This window comes from Meles meles, chromosome 15 (genome assembly GCF_922984935.1).
Source record: "Meles meles chromosome 15, mMelMel3.1 paternal haplotype, whole genome shotgun sequence".
Taxonomy (NCBI): domain Eukaryota; kingdom Metazoa; phylum Chordata; class Mammalia; order Carnivora; family Mustelidae; genus Meles; species Meles meles.
Genome location: NC_060080.1, coordinates 12,154,058 through 12,181,941, shown reverse-complemented (window position 1 = coordinate 12,181,941; position 27,884 = coordinate 12,154,058). Strand labels below are relative to the sequence as shown.

The window sequence follows — 27,884 nt, the reverse complement described above, 5'->3', positions numbered from 1 at the left end:
AGGGAAAACTTGAGAGTAGATAAGGGATTGGCAGGTGGGAACTTTAGGTATGCTCATGCTTGTCAGGAGGCTGATGAGTCAGAGGATCAGGAGAAGAGACTAGATTGTAGAGGAAAGAGAACATCTTACTAAACCAAGACTCATGATGGCAGAGTCCGGGCCCCACTCAGGTTTGCAACCCAGCATCTTCTCCCCATGTTGAACATGGAGAATGGATCACCAAATAAGCTTTAGTAACAGATGCTGGCCATGTGAAGGAATGGAATAGAGCAGGCTAGATCGAGGCAGCCAGGAGAGCACAGACAGCAAAGAAGGAGGGACTGTAAACGGATTCATGTGCTGCAAAACAGTCCAGACAGATAAGGCTTGGAAAGGGAATGGCAGCATGGGCTGTGAGCTACTCAGCTACTGTAGCCACTGGCAGAACAGATTCAAGACATATTCCTTTGCCTATAGAGGCTGGACTGCAAAGAGTTAAGGAGAAAGCAACGGAGGGAGGAAGGAAGGCCAAACAGCATGTAGCAACAGCTTAAATGAATTTGGCACCTCTACTCTGAGTGTTGAGTCTTCTTTTTGAAGTCAGTGATGGAATATAATTGAACTGGGTCAAATAGATATAATTAAGCTGGGTCAAAATATAAGACAAAATTAGACACATCTGTCCTAAGGTTTTTCAGTTGTGTAGATTTAATTTAAATCCTTGTCTGACCTTTGCAGTGAGTTCCAAACTCTGTGCTCACATTTCTACACAACTATTTAACATCTCTTTTATTGTTGTTGGTTTTTTTTTTAATCCTACTACATTTTTTCTTTTTCTGTCTCTGCCTCCTTGACATATTTCCATTTCCTTTTTGAAGGCTGGGGAACAGAGAGGGGAATAAAATGCAACCTAATTTTGCCCGAGCGATGGCTTTGGGGACCGTGTACAGGAAGATATATGCCTGAAGGTCTGTTGACAATTGTTCAATTGAGTCTACTCATTATGACACCCAAAGTGAGCAGCGGGCATTAGCCATCCAGTGAAATGGTTCCAGGGATTCTCAGACTGAAATGATCATTAGAAACATCTGGTGGATATAGATTTTCCATAGTTGTCTGAGCTCAAAATTTTGATTCAGTGGCCTAGTTCCAGGAATCTGCTTTTGCCCACATTTCCCAGGTGGTTCTGATAATCAGAAAATTTGGGAACCATATTTAACTAAAGCACTCAAGTCAAGCATTAACACACCCTAGGGTCTGGGACAGCAGAGCTGACCAGGCAGCCTTTTGAGTTCCCAGATCCAGAGCTGAGGTCTCCAGAATTGGTCACAGAAGACTCCTTTTAGGTTTTGGTTCCCTATTTTTCCCTTGCCAGGAAGTTGATATAGAGGTAGCCGTAACTTAGAACTTGAACTCTATGGAGTGACACGCTTCCTCAGCCCTTCACCCAGTATCCACTCTGGAGTAGAAGGTCTCCAAGACAGGCACAAGTCCCAGTAGGTGACAATCTATGCAAGGGCACCTTGCTTCAAAGACACTCTGTCTCACCAAACAACTGCATCTATCAAAATATTCCACTGGGATCTGAGTAGATACATCTCCTCAGGATGTTCATGCCAAGATGAACAAATGACCTCTTAGCACAGGAAAAAACATTCGCTGTCATTAGTCAAGAGGGAAATGTAAAGCAAAACCACCACAAGAGAGCACTTCACACATAAAAAAATTATAATAAAACGTGTTGATGAGGATGCAAAGACATTGGAATTCTCCTACACTGTCTGTGGGAATGTAAAATGGTGCAGATGCTTTGGAAAACAGTTTGGCAGTTCCTCAAATGTGAAACAGAAAGTCACCCTATGACCCAATGATTCCGCTCCCACGTACATCCCAAGAGAAATGAAGACATAGGTCCACACATAAATTGGGACATCAATTTTCACAGTAGCATTATTCATAATAGCCAAAAAGTGGGAACCACCCAAATGACCATCAAGTCATGAATGGACACATAATGGAACAGCCATTCACTTGAACATTACTGATTGATAGAAAGTAAAATACTGATGGAGGGATACCTTGAAATCATTCTGCTAAGTGGAAAAAAGCCAATCACAAAAGAGCACATATTGTATAATTCCATTTATGGGGAACGCCTAGACTAGGCAAATCTACAGAGATAAAAAGTTCATTAGTGATGGTCTGGGTCTAGGGTGCTAGGAAGAAATGGGGAGCAATTGCTGACAGGTACAAATTTTTTGAGGGATAAAAGAATGTTTTTAAAATTGGTGATGGTGATGATTGTACAATGGCAATATACCACATGTCATTGAATACTTGGGATCAGTGAATTTTGTGGCATGTGAATTATATCACAATAAAGCTGCTACTGAAAAAAAAAAGTGCTTCTTTTAGAAAATCCGATTTCTTGCTGCTGGAAAGAAGAAGCCATTCCATCTACTCAAAATAGATAATTTTTCTTCTTTTCCTGACTTTTCCATTTTTTTAAATTTATTTTTATTGAGGCATAATTTACATGTGCTGAATTAGACAGGCTGAAATACAGTCAATTTTGACCAATGCCACACTCTCTGACAAGACAGGATATTTCACTCCAAAGAGTTCCAGCATGCCTCTTCTCTGTCAGTCCCCTGCCCTTAACCAACACGCAGAAACTACTACTGATCAGATCTGATTTGTATCTCAAAGATACATTTAGCTAATCTTTAAAGTCTTGAACTTCATGTAAATGGAGTTATATAGTGTATGCTTTTTTGGTACCCTTTTCTGATTTAACAAAATGTTTTTTGGATCCAACCATGTTATTACATGTATCAGAATTTCCTCCCTTTTTTGCTGAATACTCTTATTGTGGGACAGTTTTGTATCCCTTCTCCTGTTGATGATCACCTTGGGCAACTTCCAGTTTTTTGCTACTAGGAGTAACATGCTGTGAACATTCTTGTAGACTATCTGCATGCATCATTTCTCTCGTGTACATATGGAAGATAGACTTGTTGAGTAGTTATATGCAGCTTTTCAAGAAACTGTCAAATTGTTTCCCAAATGGGATGTACTATTTTCCATTTCTACCAGCAGTCTAGAGTGCTCAGGTGTAACACGTCTTCTCCAAAACTTAGCGTTGTCAATCTTTTTCCTTTCAGCTGTTCTAGTGACTGTGGGATGATTTCTCCTTGTGGCTTAATTTTCATTTCCATCGTAACTCAGACTGTTGGACCCTGTTGCATGTACTTATTGAATATTCACTTGTCATTTTTAGAATATATTTATCTTTCATCCATTTTGAGTTTGGTTGTTTTTCATTGTTATTACTAAGTTGTAGGAGTTAGTGTGTTCTGGATACCTGTCATTTGTGAGATAATAGCTTGCAAATGTTTTTACTCACTCAGTGCTTTGCCTCTTTTTTTCTTATTTTTGCATGAACAGAAGTTTTAAATTTTGATGAAGTGTGACTTATGATTGCTTATCTTCTGTGCTAAGTGCATGCTATCTATTCTGTAAGAAATCATGGCCCACTCCAAGGTCCTAAAGACATTCTACTGTTTCCTTCTGGAAGTTCTAGAAATTAAAGTATTACATCAGGACAGTGACCAATCCTGAACTAATTTTTGCTTATTTTGTGAGCAAGATGTTGGGTTTATTTTTCCATGCATAATCAACTTGTTCTAGCACAGGTAGATTGCTTGAATGCCATCATCAGAAATCAGCTCACTGTGATATGTTTGGGCCTTCTATTCTCCCCCGTTGATTTATTGAGCCTTTTCACCAAGGATTACCAAACTATAGCAAATAACAAATCTTAAAGTCAAGAGGGGTAAGTCCTTCAAATCTGTTGTTCTTTTTCAAGATTGTTTTGACTACTCCAGTTTCTTTACTTGTCTAAGTAAGTTTTATAATCAGCCTTCAATTGCTACAAAATCACCTTTCTGGGATATTGATTACAATGATATAAAATCTGAAGACCAATTTGAGGAGAACTGACATCTAACAATATTGATTCTTCTTACTTACAGGTATGCTGTACCTTTCCATTTGTTTAGCTATTCTTTGATTTCCCTTGGCTATGTTGTACAGTTTTTAGAAGTCTTGCATAATCTTTTGTTAAGTGTATCATTAAGAATTTTATAGTTTGACCATACCAATTTTTATGCTTGCTGTTTGTGTGACGTATGTTTCCGCATCCTGTCTGTGTCTTTATCTTTACAGCGTATTTCTTGTAAACAGCATGTAGTTGGCTCCAGCTCTTCCATCCAAGCTGATAATAACTACCTTTATAATTGGAGTCGTTAGCCCATTTATATTCAATTAATGTTTGTATCTGAGCCTATTTTGATATTGATTTCTACTTGTATTTTTCTCTCTTAATATAGTTATGCCTTTTGATTAAGTAGAATAATTTTGGTATTCTCTTTGATCTTTTCTGTTGACTGTTTAGTTCTGCCCTTCCATGCTTGTTGCAAGATACATCTTTGATGTATTAGAATCAATCTTCAACATGTCGTCTTCATTTCATGAAGAATTCAAGACTCTTGTCACTTGTCACAGATCCCTCCACCCTTGTGCTCTTTTCTGATTTGCTTTTATATTTGCTAGGAACTCCCTAGTGCAATGTGTGGTGGCCTTTTCCTTTCCTTTAAACTCTCAATGTGTGTGTGTGTGTGTGTGTGTGTGTGTGTGTGTGTGCAATTTAAATAGATCTTTTCTATTTACGGACACAGTGGCTGGCCTTGGTGTCCCCCTTTCCTTCTTACACAACTAGATGTCTTTGGTATCATTTCACTTCCGCATGAAGAACTTCCCTGAAGAGAGGTCTTGGATGGAATAGAGCTGGACATGAAGTATCTGCTTAGGAATTTTGATTTTTTTGTACTGATGCTAATTCAGTAATTATATGCAGCACCTCTGCTGCATTGTAGCATCAAGCAGGCAGAACAGGGGTCAGAGAGGCATGGAGATGACATAGAGCACATCAATATGGGGGGACATTAGGAGAAACATGTCCTCTTCTTCAGGGATTACAGAACCGTATTGGGGAGAAACACAAGCACATAGAAAAGACAATAGGACACACAGTGCAGAAGCCTACAAGAGAAGGGAGAGCAAGGGACAGGCTAGCCAGGAGAGAAAGTACAGCTTTTAGGGGCACCTGGGTGGCTCAGTGGATTAGGCCACTGCCTTCGGCTCAGGTCATGATCTCAGGGTCCTGAGATGGAGCCCCGCGTCGGGCTCTCTGCTCCGCGGGGAGCCTGCTTCCTCCTCTCTCTCTGCCTGCCTCTCTGCCTACTTGTGATCTCTCTCTCTGTCAAATAAATAAAATAAAATCTTTAAAAAAAAATAAATAAAAAAAAAAGAAAGTACAGCTTCTAGGGCTGGGAGCAAGAAATGTTTCTTGGCAGATAGGAACTGAGAAATGATCTTCTTATAAGACAAATCCACCTTTATGAGCATGATAGGAATACTAAGAACAGTAAGAGTAGTCAGGGGGCAGGGGTGGGGGCTAGTTTGGAAGGTAATTCTAAAGCCTCCAAGCCACCCATTATATTTATAGGAAGGCTCTGGATATTGTGACCTATTAGGACGACAGTCTCCTACCTACTTGAATTGAGGTGGAGTGTCAGTTGAAACCCTTGCCTGGGGTGATCTTGGTAGAGCAGGCTACCTCCTGCCACTGCTGAGCATCTTTCTTTTTTCTTTTTTAATTAAGTTTTTAATTTTAATCCCAGTATAGTTCACACACAGTGTTATGTCGGTTTAAGGTGTACAATATGGTGATTCTACTGAGCTTTTCTTTCATCCCGCCCTTCCCTGGTACCCTCACTTCTGCTAAGGTTCTTCAGAGATGGCTAGATAATCTTGGGAGAGGAGAGGGGGAAAATAAAAGAGCTGTTTTCTGGTCACTTTACAAATAAAACAAACAAGCAAAAACCAACAGAACAGACCTGGAGGCAATTAATTTATGCCAACACAGAGATTCAGTCCAGTGATTGGTTAAATTTCCAGCACTCTCTTTTTAAGTGCTTTTGATCGACATCAACATCCCATTAGGAACCTCCAGGCCATAGTCCCTACAAGACCGTACAGGGAGGGGATAGGGCTCTTGTGCATGTCCCTCCCTCTGCCATGAAGTAATCTGAGAGCCAGAGAGATGAATGGATGGGGCCTTGAAGTCTTGTATTCATTAAGTGGCAGGGGGGCAGTAGGACCCAGTCTCAAAACTCTGCGTCCTTGAAGTTCCCTCCTCTTCCTGTGATGTCACAGGGATCCCATGCCTGGGGTTGAAAAGATGAGCCTTCCAGCAACCTCAGTCCTCCCTGCTTTTTGCAAGCCCTCATTCGCTCTTCCATAGGAAAGGGATGACTAATGTTCCCGTGCAAATAAATATGTCAGCCCAGTCACACTTAACATTTTCCAATGGACCTTTGCAATTTTATGTGGTTTCTTCAAGCAGCTGGTATTCTGTTATAAATCATCACCACTTTATATCCCCAAATGTTAATCATAGATAATTGGTTATGTTTCTTAGTCTATCCTGAAGGGGGAAGTGGGGGGGGAAGGAAGTGGTGGGGGAGAAGAGCGAGGGACTTAATTTACAGCTGTGGCAAATCCCTTTGCTGCAATTGTCTTCAGGGTTTCTATAACACCGCTGGGTACAGGGAGAGCAGCATATCCTATGGATGAAAGGCCACAGCTTCCTTCAAAGCCAAAGACATCTCCACATAAATGGCATCCTCAGTTCACATTATCTTCCGTTAATTTGTTTGATTCTGTAAGATTTTCCAGTACAGTTCTGAATAGGTTGTGAGGAGAAGGTATGCATGTTCCCCCGTGCTTGTGAAGACAGAGGATGTCCTTGACTGATTTATAAAAATAAGAACCCTTTGATTTGACAGCCCTGCTCTGGTTTGAGCCCTGCTGCCATGCCCCAGGGTATGTTCACCAAAGATGTTCCTTCCTGACAAACAAAAACACTGGGCTACCTTCCTCTCCATCCGCCCAGTGGAATGTGAAGCATTCTGCTTTCAGTAAACATTGCAGGCCTCCATAGCAAAGCTTCCAACTGACCTGGTGACACCAGAATCCTGACAGTTAATATCCACAGTTGCAAGCAAATTGAGCCAAAGGAGGGTAAATAGATCCCCTGTAAACAAAATGAATACCACCTCACTATCTTCATTGACAAGAGGGTTATTTTTCCATTAAAAATTCTAGGCACTTGGAATTCAGCAAGTTTTTGACAATGTATTCAAGGTCACAGTGCACTTGATACATTTTCATACTTTGCACAATAGCAAGTCCAGAACAGATGTTTAAATCATTGTCTGGGAATGGCCTGGATAGGCTTGTTCCGGGGCTCCTTGCAGGATTGGTTTCTGAAATTGCGTGTGTAAATCACAGGGTGGTTTTTGTTTTTTTTTTAAACAGCTTCATTGTTAGATAAGAGCAGCCCAGCTTGGTGTAACCATTCTTCTCGATGGAGATGGAATAATCGACAATGATTAGAATTTTGCAATGTGATTCTTAGAAGAAACATCACTGAGGGATTCACTGGCTACAACTGAAAATAAGGACTGGTGTCCATCAGTAATATTATTGGTGGGCATGTGTATGTGTGTGCACCTTTGAGTAAGGGTCAATCTTTGTGTTAAAAGTAGGAAAACAAAACCCATAAATCTGATTTCCTGTTCACTCTGCAGGCACTTTAGAAGGTCTCTGATAGGTGAGATATCAGCATACCTTTATAATCACTAATTTTTGAAGATGTTTCTCTTTGACATCTGAAGACACAATACATTTTTAAAACACAGATACCTACTGAATCTGAATACAGAGAGAACCAGACGTAAAGACCCCAAAGCCTCTCAAAGGGATATTCCAGAAAGCAAATGGTAGCAGCCTTAGGGTTGGGGTAGTCAACATAGGTGTAGTTTTTCACTCAACAAATATCCTAATAGTGTGTTGACCCTACTGAAGAGATATTGAAGTTGTAGACGAATGATGGATGATTTAAAAACACAAGTGTTAATGAAAGGGTGAATAACCAATTTGGTTGTAGATGAATATACATATAGAAAAACATTAACAATGAAAAGAGATTACCGGTATAGAGACCATTTCAAAGAAGAGACAGAAGAGAGGATCTAGAAGTAGTAGGACCTTTATTTCTTTCACTGCCTCCAAACACCCACATCCTCTACCACCTGGTCAATGTCCTCATATGTTCATTCAGTCGTGACATATTGATTGAGTGTCTCCAAAAGGTAGGACATATGGAGGCACTGAGGATCAAATATAGACTGTGTCTCCAAAAACCTTCCAGTTCAAACAGAAGCAGAAAAGTCATAAGACATAGTATGAGAAGTAATCATTCATTCAGGTATTTTATTCAGCAACTCTTTCTTGAGCATATACTACGTGCCAGACCCTGGAGATTTAAGATCATATGAAATATGATAAAGCCAGAGTCCTGCAGCCTAATGGGTCAGATTCTCATTCATTAGCCTTGGCTGTCTGATCACATGGCTCGGGGGAATCAGAGTAGGATGAATCATGAACTTCCATAGGGACATGCCAAATTAGGGGTACACAATCTTTTTTCTATTTGGAAAAAAAAAAAGGCAAATAGATTAGAGCTTCTCCCAGTCAGCACTCTTTTTTTTTTAAAGATGTTATTTATTTATTTGACAGAGAGAGATCACAAGTAGACAGAGAGGCAGGCAGAGAGAGAGAGAGGGAAGCAGGCTCCCCGCTGAGTGGAAAGCCTGATGCGGGACTCGATCCCAGGACCCTGAGATCATGACCTGAGCCGAAGGCACCAGCTTAACCCACTGAGCCACCCAGGCGCCCCAGTCAGCACTCTTCATCTTGGAAGTTGACCCCACTTGTGACTTGAGTTCTCAGAAGGCAGGGGCCATGCTGCCGGCACCAAGGGCTTACTCATTAGCTGGATGAAGAAGTGACTTCAGCTCCATGAGGGGAAGAAAAAAAAAATAGGGCATCCAAGAAGACTAACAAATTATGGAAGAAAATGAGCAACACATTTCTAAGTTGAGATGAAGAAGGAAAGATGGATTGGATTTCTCTGATCCCACCCCACCCCTGTGAAGTGGGGCCATAGGAAAAATGTTTTTAATAAGACACCAGGACATTTGCCAAAAGAAACATTTTCCCAGAGAGGAAGGCTGGAACTGAGGGGTCCTGTTTCACAGACCATTGCTGTGCTGCGAGAGGGTCACCGTAGGATGGAAGGGCTTCCCCACAGCCCAAACTCTGCCACCCTGAGAGAAGTGACACCACCCCATGTCACTCATCCAGCTCCTTTGGTCACATCAGGGTCAGGGCTAAGTCATAGCAGAATGTGTCACCTCTCCTGGGATAGAGAGCAAAGCTTGCCTACCTGGCACAGTCAATAGAGCATGCAAGTCCTAATCTTGGGGTCATCAGTTCAAACCCCCACATTGGGTGTAGAGCTTACTGGAAATAAACAAGCAAATAAATAAATCAAATGAACCTAACGTACTTCTTTAGTTCACATTCAATTATAAATCTCAATGCTTTCTCCCTGTCTTTGTGTTCCAGGAAGATACATCTCTGTCATGGCTCTGAAGGATTATCTAATATCTTAAGCTTATTTGTTTCTATGGTAATGGGGGGAGTGTTTTTCTCACCTACACTCAGATTCACAGATTTTTAGTCATAACAATTATTCAGTAGCCTCTCCTATTAAACATGGCCCCCAGAAGACAACACTGATTCCTTTCATCACCCAGTTAATCACTTGGCACATAATTGGTGTGCAAAAAGTATGTTCTACACAAAAAGTAAAGTGTTTGCAGTGATTCCAGTGTGCTCCGTGTAACCTGTACGAGTCAGATGACTGTCTTGAACTGAGTCATGGGCAGAAGTTGTGTTAGTTTCCTTTCCTAGCAGCTTATTACCTTAAAGCATAAAGACCAAACCTGCAGGAATCAAACAGGACTGTGTAGCAGATAGAACTGAATGCTGATCTTCATTCCAAGCTGTTTGTAAATATCAGCCCTCTGTGTCTTTTGGTTTCCCTTCTGCTCAGATGCTCAGCCCACAGAAGGAGAGAGGGAAATATGGAACCAGATCAGCGCCGTCCTCCAGGATTCGGAGAGCATCCTCGCAGACCTGCAGGCTTACAAGGGCGCGGGGCCGGAGATCCGAGATGTATGCCAGTGATAACACTGGGCTGACAGCACCCCTGGGCGAGAAGGGAAACCCACACACGCACACACACCCAGCAAGATTAAGCAATAGCCCTAGTATTTCCTAGTGTACTAGGAAGAACAAGGAGGGTAATGTGGTTTTCAATAAGTACGAATGGTCCCTTTTATTCTGGTACATTAATCTGAGCACACGGCACTGTAGACCGTGTAAAACATTTAGCCATTCTCTTCTCAGTCATACGTGCGATAGCACAGGGCTGCCGTTTCAACACTGATTGGTCAGCATACAACTCAGGTAAGGGAAGCATAGTGTAAGGTCTCTGGACAACAGTTGAAATAGAAGTCACGAGAAAAGAAAAAAAATCTACAAGTCATGAGGTCTGGATTTGCACGAATTTCTCAGCATTTGTAATAATTTTGGCAGGTCCCACAGTATCACAAATGCCTTGTAAGCAAGGTCGCTTTAAGTAGCCTGCAGGCCTGCCATCTTGAAATGACTTTGAGCTTTAAAAAAGAAATCCCTGAAGAAACAACCACCAAACAACAAAGAAGGTTGTCATTGTGGCTTTTAAGACTTCATTATGCCTTAAAGGCAAGAAACTTCACAGTCCTTGTATTTGAAATCATGAGTTTCGTGGCAGTATCAACCCATACACGCATGCGTGCACATGCGCACACCTACACGCACATATGCGCACATACACGTACACCTACGTGCACGTATGCGCACGTACACGTACACCTACACGCACGTACGCGCACACGCCACTGCCGCCGCCTCCGTCTTTCTGGGAAAAATCCCACTGGCATAATCCATGAGCTGCTGAAACTCAGACAAAACAGCATTTTCAAGAACGTGACAGCCTCTTAAGAGGCGGTCTTTCTACTTAGGGGTCGCCATTAATTTAGATAATTTAGGTAGCATCACAGAATGGAAGGCACCTAATGCATATTACAGAGAAAGGAAGATGTCTACAGGATCCGCACTTCTTAATGAGCACTGGCTTTACTTTAGTAAAATTAACATGTGATGGAGGAAAGCTGAATGGCTTCCAATTAGATTTGCAATCTTTTTGCGTTCAAAATCAGAGAAACAAGTAAGATGACACAGGATCTAATTGTAGGGTCATTTACATTGTGTTTAAGGGTTAAAATCTCCATTCTAATTGAACATCTTGCAGGACAGTCGGTGAAACTGATGTCAGTTTACTGCACAGTCGTGAAGTGCATCAGGCATTGTATTTTCTTAAACTAAAATCCCTTCTCAATCTTAAGGCATTTCGATGTGGAGCTTATTCCCTCTTTTTAAACAGACAATTTTATCATGTTTTTTGTAGGCGATTCAGAATCCCAATGACATTCAGCTTCAAGAAAAAGCTTGGAATGCAGTATGTCCTCTGGTTGTGAGGCTAAAGAGATTTTATGAATTTTCCATACGGCTAGGTGAGTATGTGTTTATAGGTTGCATCCCACGTGTGAAGTTCTGTTATGGAGTTTGCTTAGGGAGCAAGAAGAGCTACTCAGTGAGCTGGGGAATGGCCCACATGCATCCCCAGTGTCTTAGGAGAGGCCATCCATGGACAGAAACACCTGTCATTTTCATTTCCTTAAATTCATCTCAAAGTTCCTTCCCCTGCAGTTACCTGCACATTGAGCGTATCTCTACTGGTGGATGTCCTCTGGTCTTGTTCTCAGCTAACAGTTTTGTTACAGGCTGATCACATTCCTAAATGGCAGAGGTTGAAACAAACAAGTTACCTGCTAATCCCAAAAACTTGATTTGCTGCAGTCTTGTGATAAATTTAATATAGTAAAATATGGGAAAAGCAAACAATATTCTGCCCTTAAGCTTTAAAAACAACATGTACAGGTACAGGATGGCTTTGCAGAAGCAAGAGCGAAGTCAGGTGTGGTTAACAATAGGCTCTATGTGACCACATGTATGATCTAAGCACACCCCCAAGAATTAGGCTGTGTGGTTTCATTAGTTAATACAGCTTGAACGAGGAAAGGGATAGTCATGTTTACTTTTGCTGTGAGTGAATGTCACATTTTAAGAGTTAAACAGAGAAACTGAAATACTTTGGGGAAATAATAGTCATGGTGTTGAGAGAACTTGAAACGAAGACCCAAAGGGAATGGTTGAATGAACTAAAAGAGTCTTTCAAGAAAAGATAGCTTCTGGAGACTCTCGGTCAGCATCTTCTTGTCTCCTCCCTCTCTGCTTCTTCAAAGTATATATCTAGACCCACTGAACTGAAATTGTAACGAGCCAGATTTTTAACAGGACAAAGACCCACCTGTCAGAGCAGACCAAAGTATATATCTAGACCCACTGAACTGAAATTCTAATGAGCCAGATTTTTAACAGGACAAAGACCCACACAGTCAGGGCTACCTCAGGCAGTACATCCCCATAAATGAAAAAGGCAAGAGATGTCCTTGTAAAGATGCTATGAAAGACAATTCAGGACTGCAGATCAGGTGCCAGCAAGCTTGTCTGTAAAAAGCAGATAATAAATATTTTAGGCTTATGGGCCACCCTGTCTTGGTTGCAGCTACCCAACTCCCCAACTAATGTAGCACATTAGTAGCCACAGTCAGTACATTAAGGAATGGAAATAAAGTGGGGCTATGTGTTAATAAAACTTTATTTGTAAAAACTGACTGTGGGCCAGGTTTGGCCTGTGCGCCATTATTTGCCAACCCCTGCTATAGAGGATTGGCTAAATGAGTTGGTATTATTAGAAATATGTTGAAGGAAGGGAATGTTTAGGGATAGACAAGAGGGAGTAATGAGACTGTTTCAAGGACAGTAATGGAGGTCGATATGGCAATGGGTTGGCAGAAAAATACTGTACAGTCTCGAGCACGGGATCCATACATGTCTGGTTCCAAACAGTGATAGGAGTCAGCACTATGGAACATGGAGAGTTGAGCTGAGCTCTGAGAGACACGGGGAAAACTGTGTGGCCCTGGGGGTCTTCCACAGGTGGGGGGCCACTTGCTCAGGCCTGATGGCCTCCTTCTCCTTCCTGCACACGTCCTACTGTACACAGCTATGGGAAAAGACGTGGGAAAGAAAGACCCAAGCAGGTTGCCTCTGAGAATGTCAATGGGGCCTAAGAACTGTGCTTCTAGAAGGATCTCTGTGGGCCACCTCAGATATATATTTATCACTTTGACTTTCAGAGAAAGCTCTTCAGAGTTTGTTAGAGTCTCTGACCTGTCCACCCTACACACCAACCCAGCACCTGGAACGGGAGCAGGCCCTGGCGAAGGAGTTCGCAGAAATTCTTCATTTTACCCTGCGATTTGATGAGCTGAAGGTTAGACCACACACGTTAAGACAGTTTAACAAACTTGTCCTGAGGACCTACTGTGTGCCAGCACTCTGCTAATGCCATGGGGTGGGGGATAGATGAGTCGAATGTAGCTCCCTCCCTACAGAGACATCAAACATGGTGAAAATTTGCATTCCTATAGTCCACATGACTTAGGATCGCAGTTTGTTTGTGGAAATTCAAAATCCACCAAATACGGGAAGAGGAGACCTTTTCAAAGTATCTGTCCTGATTGGGAACAAGTATTCTTTCCTTGAGATCTAGCTGACAGGAAAAGAAGGGCCTATATTAAAACAGTGAGGTGCTGGGTATTCTTTTTTTTTTTTTTAAACATTTATTTGACAGAGACAGATCACAAGTAGATAGAGAGGCAGGCAGAGAGAGAGAGAGAGAGGGAAGCAGGCTCCCTGCTGAGCAGAGAGCCCTATGCGGGACTTGATCCCAGGACCCCGAGATCATGACCTGAGCCGAAGGCAGCGGCTTAACCCACTGAGCCACCCAGGCGCCCTGGGTATTCATTTTTAAGCAGAAGTTGCTTTGATTGTTGTATAATCAAGAGATGTCCTGGTATATTTCCCAAGTCTAGTGTCTGGGCCCCTAATGCCTATCCTTTCTGTGACACAGAGAGATGACCTTCTTTGCTCTCTTCTGAATTTCAGATGAGGAACCCAGCCATTCAGAATGACTTCAGCTACTACAGAAGGACGATAAGTCGCAACCGCATCAACAACATGCATGTGAGCCCCTGGGTCTCCTGGTCTGTGCACCCACTCCCCACACCGTCCTTTGGCTGCTGCCTCAGGCAGGGCCCAAGGCAAAGACAACCCTGCCTCTGATTCCCCTTCCAGAGGACACTGTTTGGGGATTGTCGACCCTGTCTTTATCAGTTGCTTTTTCTTATTTTCATCAGCTAGACATTGAGAATGAAGTCAATAATGAGATGGCCAATCGAATGTCCCTCTTCTATGCAGAAGCCACACCAATGCTGAAAACCCTTAGCAATGCCACCATGCACTTTGTCTCCGAAGTAAGTGAAGCTGAGCCCGGAGGTGCTTTTTCCCTAGCGGCACGGAAAGGCTGCCCGCAGGGCTAACACACTTCTGTGTCTCCCATTCAGAACAAAACCCTGCCAATAGAGAACACGACAGACTGCCTCAGCACAATGACAAGTGTCTGTAAAGTCATGCTGGAAACACCGTAAGTGAGATCAGAGGTGGAGTCTAAGGTCTAGAGGTCGCCTGGAGAGAGCTTGTTAGCATGATGTTGATGATGATGATGTTGATGATGTTGACGATGTTGATGGCGATGATGATGATGATGTTGATCTTGATGTTGATGATGATGTCAATGATGATGATGGTGGTGGTGGTGTTAACATTTGGGTCAGCATATTGACATTTACAGGTATATTATTTGAATTAATTTTATAAAGAACTCTCGGTGATAAATGTACTCAGCCCCATGGTATAGCTGAAGAAACTGAGGCCCAAATTGGTTAGCTGACCTCACAAAGGTCTCATAGCTTATTAGATGGCAGAACCAGGACTCACACCAAAGGTGCTGTAGAAGATGGGGAAGGGCCAAATGGAGGGCTGGCTTAAATGACTGGGTATTATTATTATTATAAGTATATTGGAGAAGGGATTTGGCAGAAGATTTAGAACAAAGAGTACAAGGGGTAGTATTGTTGCAAGAATGATAATGGATTATCAGACTTCTCTCCCTCTTTCCTTCTCTTTTTCTCCCTTCCCTTCCCTTCCCTCTCTGCCTCTCGCTGTCTCCCTCTTTTAGCAGATCCTTTGTGCTTAAACTAGTTGCTGGATTTTAGAAGTGGCAGAGGTGGTTAATGATAAGGCAGTGTGGTAATGAGGAAGTCCACACCCACAAGCCAGGGTTCCTCGAACACCTCTCCATGTAATCTCTTTAGCTACTTCTCTGCCTGTAGACAGGTGGGATGGCCTGCCCAGGCCTTGGTTTCCTTCCCTGATGGGGTTCCCGTAAGGTCATCTATGCGGCAGAGGGCTGGGGAGGGCCAAAAGTGCCATATGAAATGTGACACTCTGTTCAAATGTAAGATGGTGTTCATTTCAAATATTTCACTTACACCCAAGTTAAGATCTATTCCAAGACAGAAATAGTAATCATTTTCATTGTGGGCCCAATTCATAATGAAATAGTTGTTAAGAAAGCCTCTAGAATTATCTTGAATGATCTGAATCATCAGGGACCCTGTCAAGGTAAGTGAGCAAAATTCCAGCTCCACAAATACTCCCAGCCCCAGTGAATGGTACATAATTTCTTTTACGTATCTCTGCCCAACCAATTCAATCTGCAGCCTGTGTCTTAACAAAGGAAGTTCCTCTGACTGGAGGCATGATAGCCGCTCTGTAGAAATGAGCCTGATTCTTTTTCTCCATAATGAAGCCATTATTCTCTATAATCTTGGACAGCCAGAGGGACCTGCTATAAAATATTCAAGATTGATGGGTGGGGGGAGTGATGTGCGTGATGAGCCAGGCCGCTGAAGGGCAGAAGAGAAGAAAATTTACTGCCCTTTAATTTACCTTATTTTCCCACTGAATTGCTGGTTGGATAGATTCAAGGAGAATTATCATCACGGGCTTCTTTAAGAGCATGTTAACCTGGTTGACGCAGGTCCAGGATTGTTCTCAAGAGATGATTGGAGGAGCCTAAAGTGGCCAGAAATGGACGTGCTCCGGCAAGGAAGTAACATGGCTGCCATGTCTTCTGTCTTGCAGGGAATATAGGAGTAGGTTCACCAGCGACGAGACGCTGATGTTCTGCATGAGGGTCATGGTGGGGGTTATCATTCTGTACGACCACGTCCACCCCGTGGGAGCTTTCTGCAAGACATCCAAGATCGATGTAAGAACAGTGACGAACTGCTTTCCAAATAAGAGCTCTCGCGAATGAGGCCAGACCGACCTTTCTCCTCTCTCCCTCTCTCTCCTCCATCCACCACTTGGAGACAGGGATCTCTCCAAGAGGCAAGACCCCCGCTGGGCAGCTATCCTCATAGCAAGATGTCCAGTCTTTTCCATGTTCTTACAGGAAAACATCCAATCAACAATCCTGGCAGGAGCTCAGAGACACTGACCCTGACAGCAGGCAGGGGAGCAGAGCAGATGTGAATAGTCACTTAGTTGCAAACTGCCCCTTCCGTCTGCACCCAATGTGCCACGCAAATATATAGATATTAATATGTTTTATGTGTCTTAACGCAAACAGTGTTGGGAGAGACTGGATTATAAGACTCCATGATCAAATTTCAAGCAACATTCCAACTTCCTCTCCTACCACTCCCCACTGGTGGCTCTCTCCGATGGCCATGCCTTTCCTTGTCATTGGGATATGCTTGAGCCCCATTCCCTGCCCAGTAGAACCTCCCTTCTTTCTGATGGGTGGATACCTTTAAACCAATCCCCAAATGTCACCTCACTTAGGAGTACATTTCCTGTACCCTCTGTGATCAGGATCTCCCTTCTCTTCTGGCCCCCAGACCACTTACCATTTTGGATTTTCTGATTCCCTCACGGACTCCAAGTGTGTCCGTAAGGGCTGAGACCATGATCTGTACGCCCACTGTCTGCTCTGCTGCCTAACATTGTACTTGACATGGAGCATGACACTCAATAGATACTCCGTAGCGTTTTTGCTGAATGAATGCACATAACCGGAAGGCACCTGGTTTAGTATACAAGTGACTTTCGTTGATGGTAGCATAAAGCACATCTCCTAGCTCCCATCTGCAGCATCACCCCAATAGCATACCCCAAGCATTAATATACAGCCTTCTAGGGGCAGAATAGGAAAGCCCCTTTGGGATTAACTCCTTCTGACCATGCTCAGTTTGGGAGGCACACTCTGTTCTCACTCATCTGCACAGAACAACATCTCTGATACTTTAGTACAATGCAGACGGAAAGTCTTCATGCCCAGAGGGACCACAAGGCTGAAGACCATAAGGAAATTTACCAATTACAGTAAACGTAGATTACTTATTTTGAAGGTCTGGCTTCCTAACACAGCTAGTCATCATTCTTCATAGTCTTCATTATAATTTTTTTTATTTTTTTAATATCACTTTGTTATTTTTCTGTTTGCCAAGGGAAAAAGTATTTAGTATGAAAGAATTAGGAAAACCTAAGAAATCAAAACATGGAAAATTGAACGTGTCTTCTATAGTAACCTTACCGTAGGCGATGGCTATGGTCAATATGGCAGCTTATGTTACCTCCCTTCCTTTTATGCGGATGTTTGTGTATGTGCAAATGTGTGTGTACATTATAGATCATCCCCCTGCTGAAAGTAATATTTTAAAATTTGCATCACAGTATTTTACGGAATTTTTTTCATACCATTGAACATTTTTACTATATTCTTTGTGAGGCTCGAACATTTTCATACTATGGATCGAATGTAAATAACTCTATTAATAACTCCATGGACATCATTTGAATGTGGATTGAGTTTATCACTTGGAACCCACAGGACATTCTCACTGACCAGAGCCACTTGTCCACTTACCTAAGAGTCAGCAATTCAAAATACACTGGGGACCACTATGGCTTGTATCCCTAACCTTTTAAAAGCTTGTCCTTGCTGGTCATTTACTGTCTTTCTGTTGAGGTCATAATCATTATATAATGTTACATCTAACCACCCAGAGTCTTCATGAAATCTTGTTTGTTCCTCGGTCTCACTAGGAAAAACGTGTTCATACTGAACTGTGCATGTTTCTCTGAGAAAGTTTCAGGCTTACCCAATACAACACATATTCAAGATGGGCCATGTTGTCGGACACCATAAAGGTGCTCTTTCAGATACTAGTCTGCTTCTAAGCCAGTAGTTACACGCACTGGATTTATACATCTTTTGAGTATCATCAACTGTGAAAAAAAAAATAACAAATATTTGTGAAGCCCTGAATGTGTGTCATTCATTCCATGCACTTACAAAGCACGTACCCTGGAAACCCAGATGGTGGAGAAGCTTATTCTGCTTAGAGAAGAGACAGAGGGCGAAGTTTGAGGTGGATGTTGGAGAAGGGCTAGGATTTCCCCAAGTGGACAGAGGGGAGGAGGAAGGTCCTGGAGCAGTGAATCATCAGAGCCAAGTCACTGAGGCCCAGAAGGTTTGGGTCATTGACAGAAGAGATGCCATTCTTGGGTGCCAGAAGGCCAGGCTCTTTGTGTTCCTGATAGAATAAGGACACTTACCAGAGAAACTTGAGGGGCTCTTCTTCCACGAGACCATGAGCTCCACTGGGAAAGGGACCAAATCTCTATATCCCTCAGCTGGGAGCCCATTCTTGGAAGTGAGCAGCCTCAGGATGGCACATGCTGAGAATGTTTCAGTGTCTGCTATCCTGCACCCGTGACAGACATCTCTGAGGGACCGTGACATTCTTTCTTGATGAGCCTATAATGTGATCCCCAAATGATTCTCAACCCTGCACTTCTGGCTGCCTCCTTCAATCTACCAGAGTCTATCAGGTCATAAGATAAAACTTCTATGTACCAGAAGTAGTCCCACAAAAAGTATTTGAAGGAGACCGTCATAAAAGAGGCCCTTGATCTTCCCAGGTTCAATACAGCACATGAACATTTCAGTTGAAATGAGCGATTGCACTTTTTACAGGAAGATACTTCCCTATCCAAAAAAAAACTTCTAGCATACGCATAATATAATGTGATCTATGTAAACTTAGTTTTCATACACTTCCCAAAGTATGAATAAATTATATTCCAAGGATGCAAAAAACTAAGAAACTTACCCAGGTTCATGCAGGTACTAAAAAAACAAGGTTGGAGGAAACCCAAGCTGTCCACCCCCAAGTGGCTTGTTTTCTTTTTTTTTTTCTTTTTTTTTAAAGATTTTACTTATTTATTTGACAGAGAGATAGAGAGCACAAGAGCACAAGTAGGCAGAGCAGCAGGCAGAGGGGGAGGAAGGAGCAGATTCTCCACTGAGCAGGGACCCCGATGCAGGGCTCGATCCCAGGCCCCCGGGATCATGACCCCAAGCCGAAGGCCGACGTCCAACTGACTGAGCCACCCAGGTGCCCCTCATATTCTTAACCTCGGTCCTTCACCAGTCCCCTCCTGCTGAGGGAGCCCAAATAACCCAGGCATTAAAATCTCCAAGGTCCTCTGATGAATGCCAGCGTGCTGTTAGAAGCACAAAGAGGTGTGTTTACTTCTACTTGTTGATGGTAATGAGGTACGCAGAGGCCTTCCAGTTTGGTTGATCTTTAGCTGTGTCGAAAGGAAGGGAAGGGAAGGAAGGAAGGAAGGAAGGAAAGATAAAGAAAGGGAAATGTTAAGTGTTTGACAGTAAAGTGATACACAACTTCGAGAACTGCCCGGAGGAGCAACTCCCTGAAGGAGTAGGAAGGTCTGTGGGTCGTTTCTGAGTTGATTTCTCTGGGCAGAAACAACGCGATCTGATTAGGGACAGACGGTCGCGTGAACGGACGCTACCACAGACACAGTCGCTAGGCTGTTCACAAAATGTTGTGCTTTCTCTCCGCAGATGAAAGGCTGCATAAAGGTTTTGAAGGAACAGGCCCCAGACAGCGTGGAGGGGCTGCTGAATGCCCTCAGGTAAGCCTCAGCCCTGCAACCCTTCGGAGCGCCTTCAAATTCAGATGTTCTTAGGGACCAGGTGCTGGAGTACCAGGCTCGACCCGGGGCATATTTTCACACATTTAATATTGCCAACAACCAGTTGAAGTCAGCACCATTTTCCTCAGACGGAAGAAACTGAGATGTAGGGAATCGAATAACTTCCCCAAAGTCACACAGCAGACGACAGAGCTAGAGCCTAACCCTGGGTCTTGGTCACCCCACAGGCCGGGAGTCTCACTCCATGTTGTGCCATCTTGTGGTGAGTGGAGACTCAGCAGAAGACGCTTCCAGAGTCTTCCTTTCCCCTTCCCCTGGCTGTATCTGCGAACAGTGGGTGGATTTTGGAAACCTTGACACTCAGGCTCCAACCTGACCGAACGAATTAGAGTCTCGAGGGTGGGGACACAGGCGTCCATTCTGTGATCGTTCAAAAGCTCCCTGGGGGACCTGCTTGACCCTGTCTAGATGCCCGAGTATTTGGCAGTGACTCATCTCGGTTTCTCCCTGCTAACAGCTGATGCCCCAGCAGCCTCTCTTCCAAGGATACATGCCCTTAATTCACTCCAGAGAAGGCATTCTTGTTTTTTAGCCGTGACACATGGACAGGAATTTGTTGACTCATCCCACCACTTGAATTATTCCAATGCTGGATTGCAATCTGGAAGGTTTCGGGTCCTTGCTTTCTCATTCATCTTTGATTTCCCCGAGTCCCACTCACTGTTGTGCATGCAGGGAGGGCTCAGTTAGCACAAGTGGGATGGATCAGTAGTCTTCCGTGTACAACATGCGTGTCTTGTGCCCCACTCCCGAGTGCGTTGTCTCACCTCATTGTCACAGCTCACGGGGGGGAGGTGATCTGTCACCCCCATTTAGTAAATGAAGAAACAGCCACACATTTAGTGAATAAAACAGAGGTCAGTGCTGTTTTGTGGAGTTGCTAGGTCATCGTCCTTCAGAACAGATGGAGCATTAACAGAGGAGCCTTGCAGACTCTGTGCATGAACCAGGCTTTTCTCCATCGGTGCTCATTTCATGGCACGCTGGCTTCCCATACACAGTAAGACAGTAATGCCTGAATTTTTTTTTTTTTAACTTTCCAACTTCATTCAGTCGAGCAAGGCTTCGTGAAGAGCAGGGCACCGACTGAGCAGTGAGTCCCATTTGAGTGCAGGCATCTGCGGTGTCTTGTAGGTACTGCGATGAACGGCTTTGGAGGCAGACAGACTTGTGTCCAAATTAGAAGCCACAAATCGCTCACAAATCACACATGGGCAGATTTGTGGTCTGAAATGGGTCATTTCACCTCTCTGATTCTCAGTTTTCTCACCTGTAAAATGGAGACAGGACCCTCTCCTGCAGAGTTAGTGTGGATGAAGTGAGAATGTACACAAAGTGCCTGGGACTTGGCAGGGTTTGATGACATGTTAACTCCCCTCCCCTCCCTTTCCTGACCCCATGCCTGTGCCAGGTAATGTGACTTTGCATACGGTGCTGCTCCTTTTTTTGGTGTGTTTACCTGCATTCGGGCCCCCTTGTGGTGGCAATGAGCATAAGCATTCCCAGGAAAGTAGAAAACCATCAGCATTGAGGTTTGGGGGAATGTTGGGATGCAGAGCCACATTCTGAAATTTGTAACTCAGCAGGGGGAGCCGAGATGGCTGAGATGCTGCAGGCCTTCACACCAAGTCTCTCTCCCCAGAAAATGAGACAGCTACTGTCTTCTCCGTGTATTTATTAGATATTAGATAAAAGGTCTAATGGTTGAATAACCACAATTCAAAATTCCTCTGGGAAGAAGAGGCAAATATTAAATGCTTCCGAAAATACACTGGGCATCAAAACGTGGTTCTTTGTGTAAGGAAAGAGCCCAAGTTTGATGTTTAAATAGCCATCGTGTCTCTCAAGGTAAAGATGGGCTGAGAGTCATCATGAAGCTTTGGCAGAGCACTGTTCACACGCTGACCCCGGTCGCTTTCTCTCCATCCAGGTTCACTACTAAGCACTTGAATGATGAATCAACTTCCAAACAGATTCGAGCAATGCTTCAGTAGAGCTCCGCTCAGAGAAGAGAAGAGGATCTATGTACTGACCTCAGAAGATGTACATGTTTACATAATTTAATACAGATTGATGTTAATACTTGTGTATTTACATAACCGTTTCATTCTTGTCACTGAAATATATGGACTTTAATTTGTATCTTGACTGACTCGACCCAGCAGAGCATAAATTGACTTGAGAGCCTTACCTTTGATGTCTAAAACAAAGCCCTCTTCTCCACAGCCGAAATTTGGCTATGTTGATCTTTGCTACTGCAGTCCTTTAACTACCCCTATAACAATCCAAAATTCCCAATAGTTTGTGGTAGTGTTTTAATTCTAGATGTGTAATCTCTCTGGGAAGTTTACTTATAGAAACACGAAGTGTTTGATTTCCTGTGTCGGCTTGGCTACAAGAAATTCAACCATTATCCTGACAGAGGGAGAGAAGAATCCAAGAAAAGAAAAATGCATGTGGAGACTCAAACTCAAGTGTTTGGAATTCAGCACGCCCCCCCCCCCTTTCCTCAGACTGCAAACCACATGTGCAGCTTTTTTGTTTGCACGTATTTTATTTATCAACCTATTCCCCTCCTCTCTGGATTTATGGCCCTCCAACATTCCCTTTTGATTCTGCAAGAGGAAAATCACCTGCGCTTGAATCCATTTGTAACAAAGAAGTGGGTATAGATAGATGTGCTGTCATGGATGAACTGGGAAGGTGGTTGTCGTGGAAGTGGGGGGGACAGGCTGGGAAGAAGGAGATACAGACAACAGGACAGTCCTCTCTCCACTTCAAGCCTCTGGCTTTGGGTAATTTTACTGGCACTGCGGGTGTCTGTGGGATGCTGGAAGCCCAGCCCCCCTCCTAAAATGGGCCCTGCCCTCTGTGGATTGATCATGTGGTGACAGAGATCTCAGGTTTTTCACTGATTTCCAGAAGACTGGGGAATTCAGAGGGGGGAGACCCTACATTTTCCAGTCCCCTAGTATTTAAAAGGTAGCTCCTCCTTGACCACATTGCTAGCTTGTTGCAATGTGTACAACTTTGGTCTGGGTACTAGGATTTAGTCCTAGCCTTATTGATCCACTGTGTGATCTTTGGAAATTCACTTAAGGTCTTTGTGTATCACTTGCTTCATCTATAAAATGGGCAGTTAGAACAGATGATCTCCAAGAGCCCTGCAAGGCAATGAGCCAATAGAATGGCAGACTCTCACATGCTTCCTTAAGAAAGAGCATCCAGGAAGCATCACGAGGTCTTGTCTTGATGATTTAAAATAAGACAGGGCCTAGAGTCATTCCGTGTGCAGATCAGAGCTTATAACGGAATCTCTGAAATTTCCTATTCCAACCTCCAGTGGAGAAACTAGATGAGGGCGAAATCCAATAGGATTGACCCCAGGTAGGACTAGAGCCCATGATCCCCCACTCCTGACTCTCCCTCTTCACCATGTGGCCTATGCATACATACTATGGAATGAGATTGGACACTTTAAAGTCAATCTTCAGTCTGGCTTATATTATTACTTGCCTATTTCTGATAGAAGCAAAAAGTTGCCGAGTGATTGATAATCCCAGAAATTGGGCCTGGGTACATCAGGATTTCATGCACCATATCCCAAGGAAGGAGCTGTTAGACACAATCGATCTCCAGACTTTAGGATCCAGCTGGCATTCTCTTGAGTCCTCTAAAAAGGGGGAAACATACTTTTGTTTTGTTTTATTTTTAACAACAACAGCAACAAGAATTCCAATCAAGTGGCGAACAGATTTTCTGGTTTATATCTACATGCCAGTCAACAGAGAGACAAAAAAAGACTGTTTTCCTTAGAACTTTTCAAGCTGAGTGAGTATAGCTCCTTGGACAGGGGGTTTTCTCATCAGGACAGAAATGCGCTTCGATGGCCTCCATGATGTTTTCAAATCTAGGGATTTTAACACCGTAGTGGAAGCCGGGAAATAGGTTAACAATGAGTGAAGAAATTCATTGACTATTTAGCTTAAGAAATGCTCTATTTGGCAGCCGCATGTCATCTTTGGGCAGCAATTTTGGGCAGCAACATCAAGACAAGAATCATAGAGGCTCTCGGTGTTTATCATCATTGGGTCCCTTTGTTCCCTTTATCGGGTGAGGAGCTTAAGTCTTGGAGAGAGGAAAGGACTTGCAGAGGAAATAGCTGAGCACATTTATAATTTTTAGTAAGATTTTATCAAATGGGACCAAATATACAGGAGGGGATGCTGGCCTGCCCCAATACAGCCAGGCCCCCTTGTTTCAAAGCTAGGATTCATCTGTACATGGATTTTCAAAAGCCCAGGGCCAGAACTGTTGCATCTGGTGATCAGGAGGACAAGTTAATTGAACGTCTGTGATCACGAACAGGTAATGGACCTTGGATCCACTCCTGGGCTACTGTGGGAGACAAATTCTTTTAACAGCCTGTCCTCCAGGCACCAGGAGTCTGTAAACAATCATATTTTTTTGTTGTTTTTTTTTTTTCCTGTGTGTGCTGCATGCACATGTGTTTAAGACCGTGGGTGGTTTAGGGGAAAGTGCTAGCCACAGTATCCATGTAGATGTTAACTATATTTCATATTTGATGTTTCATAGTTTTCAAATAAACAATGTTTTCCATTACTCAGCTATTTATTTGGGGGCAGACAACAGGTGAAAATTACTTTGTTCAGATGTACTGCTATTTTGACACCATGACTTTATTCTCAGAAGTTTTTCATGCATCACTAAGAACTGCTAATGAAAGCAAATGGAGATGAGTGTTTTGAATTGTGGTAGCCCATTAGGGCTGAAGAATTTATTAACAACCAGAAAGAAAGTCTTGATAGTAATCTCTTAATTGTTAGTTAATCTCATGCTTCATCATTTGCTTCTAGTCATCATCATTATATCAACACATTAATAGTAAAACTGAGGTTTTTGATACATCATCACACTTAAGTTTTAAAAAAGTAAGAATCGTGCTTCCTCAAAAGAAAAATGAAGCCTACCCAGTCTTGGAATCCAATTGTGCAAGTAGAATTCAGAGAATTCTCATTCAATCTTGTATCCACCCAGCTACAAATTTTTCTATGCATTAATAATAAACAGTGGAATTTTATCTTAAAGACATTTTGGAACCTAACTTCCCCATTACATCTATAAAGGCTGTTGCATACACAAAGCTGTTTTAAGTTGTCATGTTGTTTGCTAAAGTCATTGTAATTTTTTTTGCCTGCTTTGCCTCTTTTTGTACAGAAGTTTTGAGTGTGAAATGAAAATTAAAGTTTGGTACATATATTTAAAAATATACCTCTATTTTACATGATGTTCCACGTGATGAGCCCATGATCATAAATATTTGCTAAACATCAATATTTGCTAAACACCTGCTCTGGGGACCAGCAAATCACACCATCTGCCTTTCATCTTTCTTTACCTATGACATAAAATATGGAAAACGTTCTGCTCTTGGTACCAGCTATATTTTATTAATTTCAGCAAAGATCTTTCATTATTTAAAAAGGTATAGAATAAAAAGAGGTAGATTGATATCTAGAGAAGCATGAGACCTAATTGCCCAAGGATGCTAAGGAACACATAAATGCCCACGCATTCTATCTTTTGAGAGTAGGAGCCCTTTATGGATTCAACAATATCAGCCATTACCTTATTCTATATATGTATATTTTTCAGGCAACTCAAGCTCTAAAGCATTTCTTTCAAATATTGAATATTGAAACCACTTAGAGCATCCTTGGACATTTTAAGTTTTTCACCTGGGACCTAATTGTGTGTGCTATCAATGGCACACAGTGTCCAAAAAAAACCTTCTCTATACAAAAGACAAAGGTACAATAATTAGGACTATTTGGGACTCAAAGAGAAACATGTAAGAATGGGAAATTTTCTGTAAATTGACACACTGATGAATTATAAATGGACTCAAGCTGGAAGGAGAGAGAAGAAAAGGGGCCAAGAGAGAAAGAGAAAGACACTAATTAAATGAGTGTTGAGAGTTACGATACATGAAAAAAAGTGAGTGTATGTGTGATTGTTAAGAGGAATACAGCTAGTGAGGAATACCTTCATGCCATACAAAAAGCTGGTTATTAATTGGGGCTTTCTTGGAAGGATGGAGATGAGGAGTTTAGCTGGTCACATTCATGAAACCTGTGAAGAGTGAATATATGCAATCTCTATTCACACTGACTTCATACTCTGAGGTATCACTGAGCAGATAGAATTTTTAGGCAGGCATCTTTTGCTTGAAATGTCTGTACTATATTCATCACAACTTAAGTGATTAAATAATACTAAATAACATGTACTTATACTTTTTATACAATCTACTTGTACTATTCATATTCATTAAGTACATTATTCCATCCAATGCCAAAATCCTGATTCCTAATAGTAAAAACAAAACAAAAAACAAAGAAACAAAGCCTTCCTGATCACACCCCCATATACCTTTTATACAGCAATAAAGAGAGGTGTTAACTGTTCTGTCTCTTCAGCTCAAAGTCAGACGACAAAGAAGGGAATTTTTCTGCCCTGGTCACCTCAAGATACAAATTCGATAAAAATACATTTGAAATTGTGGTAAGTAGGATTTTAGATAAATCCCAGAATTTTCTGTAGAGTCGTTAAGGCTGAGACATCTTGTAAACTCATTTAAGAATGTCTTTTCCCCAAACCATAAGAGACTATGGACTCTGAAAAACAACCTGAGGGTTTTGAAGGGTCAGGGGTGGGAGGTTGGGGGAACAGGTGGTGGGTAATAGGGAGGGCACGTATTGCATGGAGCACTGGGTGTTGTGCAAAAACAATGAATACTGTTACGCTGAAAAAATAAATAAAATGAAAAAAAAGAAAGTCTTTTCCCTATGAAATATTCCAGTTTTCCCTACAAATTGCATATTTCTAGATTGTTCTTCTCTCTCCCTGCACTTACTGTTCATTTTTTAAATTGTCCTTGTTTGCCCCATGACGGGCTTTGTTTCAATTCAGGAGCTATATTTTATTAGCCATTCCTACAGTGTTGTGGCTTGGGCATCAGTGGTTTTAAAAGGCTCCTTCCACATTGGAAAAATGTCTTCCTTTTGTATAAGAGAAATAATGCAAACCCTGTGGGGGTGTGTATAAAGACGGTAGTGTTATATGTGAATGTGTGTGGGGAGGCTAAAAGAATAGGGAGCTCTACGTTGACCCAGGTGAGTATTTACTACTTTCATGTGCCATGGGCATTTCCACTCCTATGATATTGTCATTAACACACCACTTCTTCTTCCTTGCCTACATGAAGTTTACGTAGACATCAAGGTTATACTCTATCTCTTCCAGAAGCTTTCCCTGTTCTTGGTCTCTAAAACATTTAATTTATTTGGTGCTTAATGTAGGGCACTGAACAGCAGATTATGTTTATTTCTTAGACTAGATGTTAAGTTTCTAAAGGAAAAGAATACATCCCTTACAGGGTCAAGCTCAATGTAAGCCAGTAGCCAATAAAAGTTGCCTGTCAAGGGGAAACTTCAGGGTTCTGACACCTGAATGTGCTGAAATGAAACCCAGAGAATTAATTTCTATATCTCATAACTATCCACAGTAACAAAGTCTCTGCTCTCATGGCTGGTCAACTTTATTCCTGAAGGAAATATTTACCA

At 42.4% G+C, this 27,884-nt stretch overlaps 1 protein-coding gene across 4 annotated transcripts in view; it reads left to right on the top strand.

Moving 5' to 3' along the window:
• Positions 1 to 25,530, top strand: part of CYRIA (CYFIP related Rac1 interactor A) — a 106,039-nt gene extending 80,509 nt beyond the window's left edge. For all 4 annotated transcript variants that reach the window (XM_045979522.1, XM_045979518.1, XM_045979521.1 and 1 more), the window contains 9 exons: positions 10,067 to 10,188; positions 11,525 to 11,630; positions 13,380 to 13,516; positions 14,191 to 14,268; positions 14,442 to 14,558; positions 14,649 to 14,728; positions 16,291 to 16,417; positions 20,087 to 20,157; positions 22,169 to 25,530. In XM_045979522.1, coding sequence (XP_045835478.1) covers positions 10,067 to 10,188; positions 11,525 to 11,630; positions 13,380 to 13,516; positions 14,191 to 14,268; positions 14,442 to 14,558; positions 14,649 to 14,728; positions 16,291 to 16,417; positions 20,087 to 20,157; positions 22,169 to 22,232 — 902 coding nt within the window. In that variant the 3' untranslated portion in view covers positions 22,233 to 25,530. The remainder of the gene's footprint in view (positions 1 to 10,066; positions 10,189 to 11,524; positions 11,631 to 13,379; positions 13,517 to 14,190; positions 14,269 to 14,441; positions 14,559 to 14,648; positions 14,729 to 16,290; positions 16,418 to 20,086; positions 20,158 to 22,168) is intronic.
• Positions 25,531 to 27,884: the final 2,354 nt, after the last annotated feature.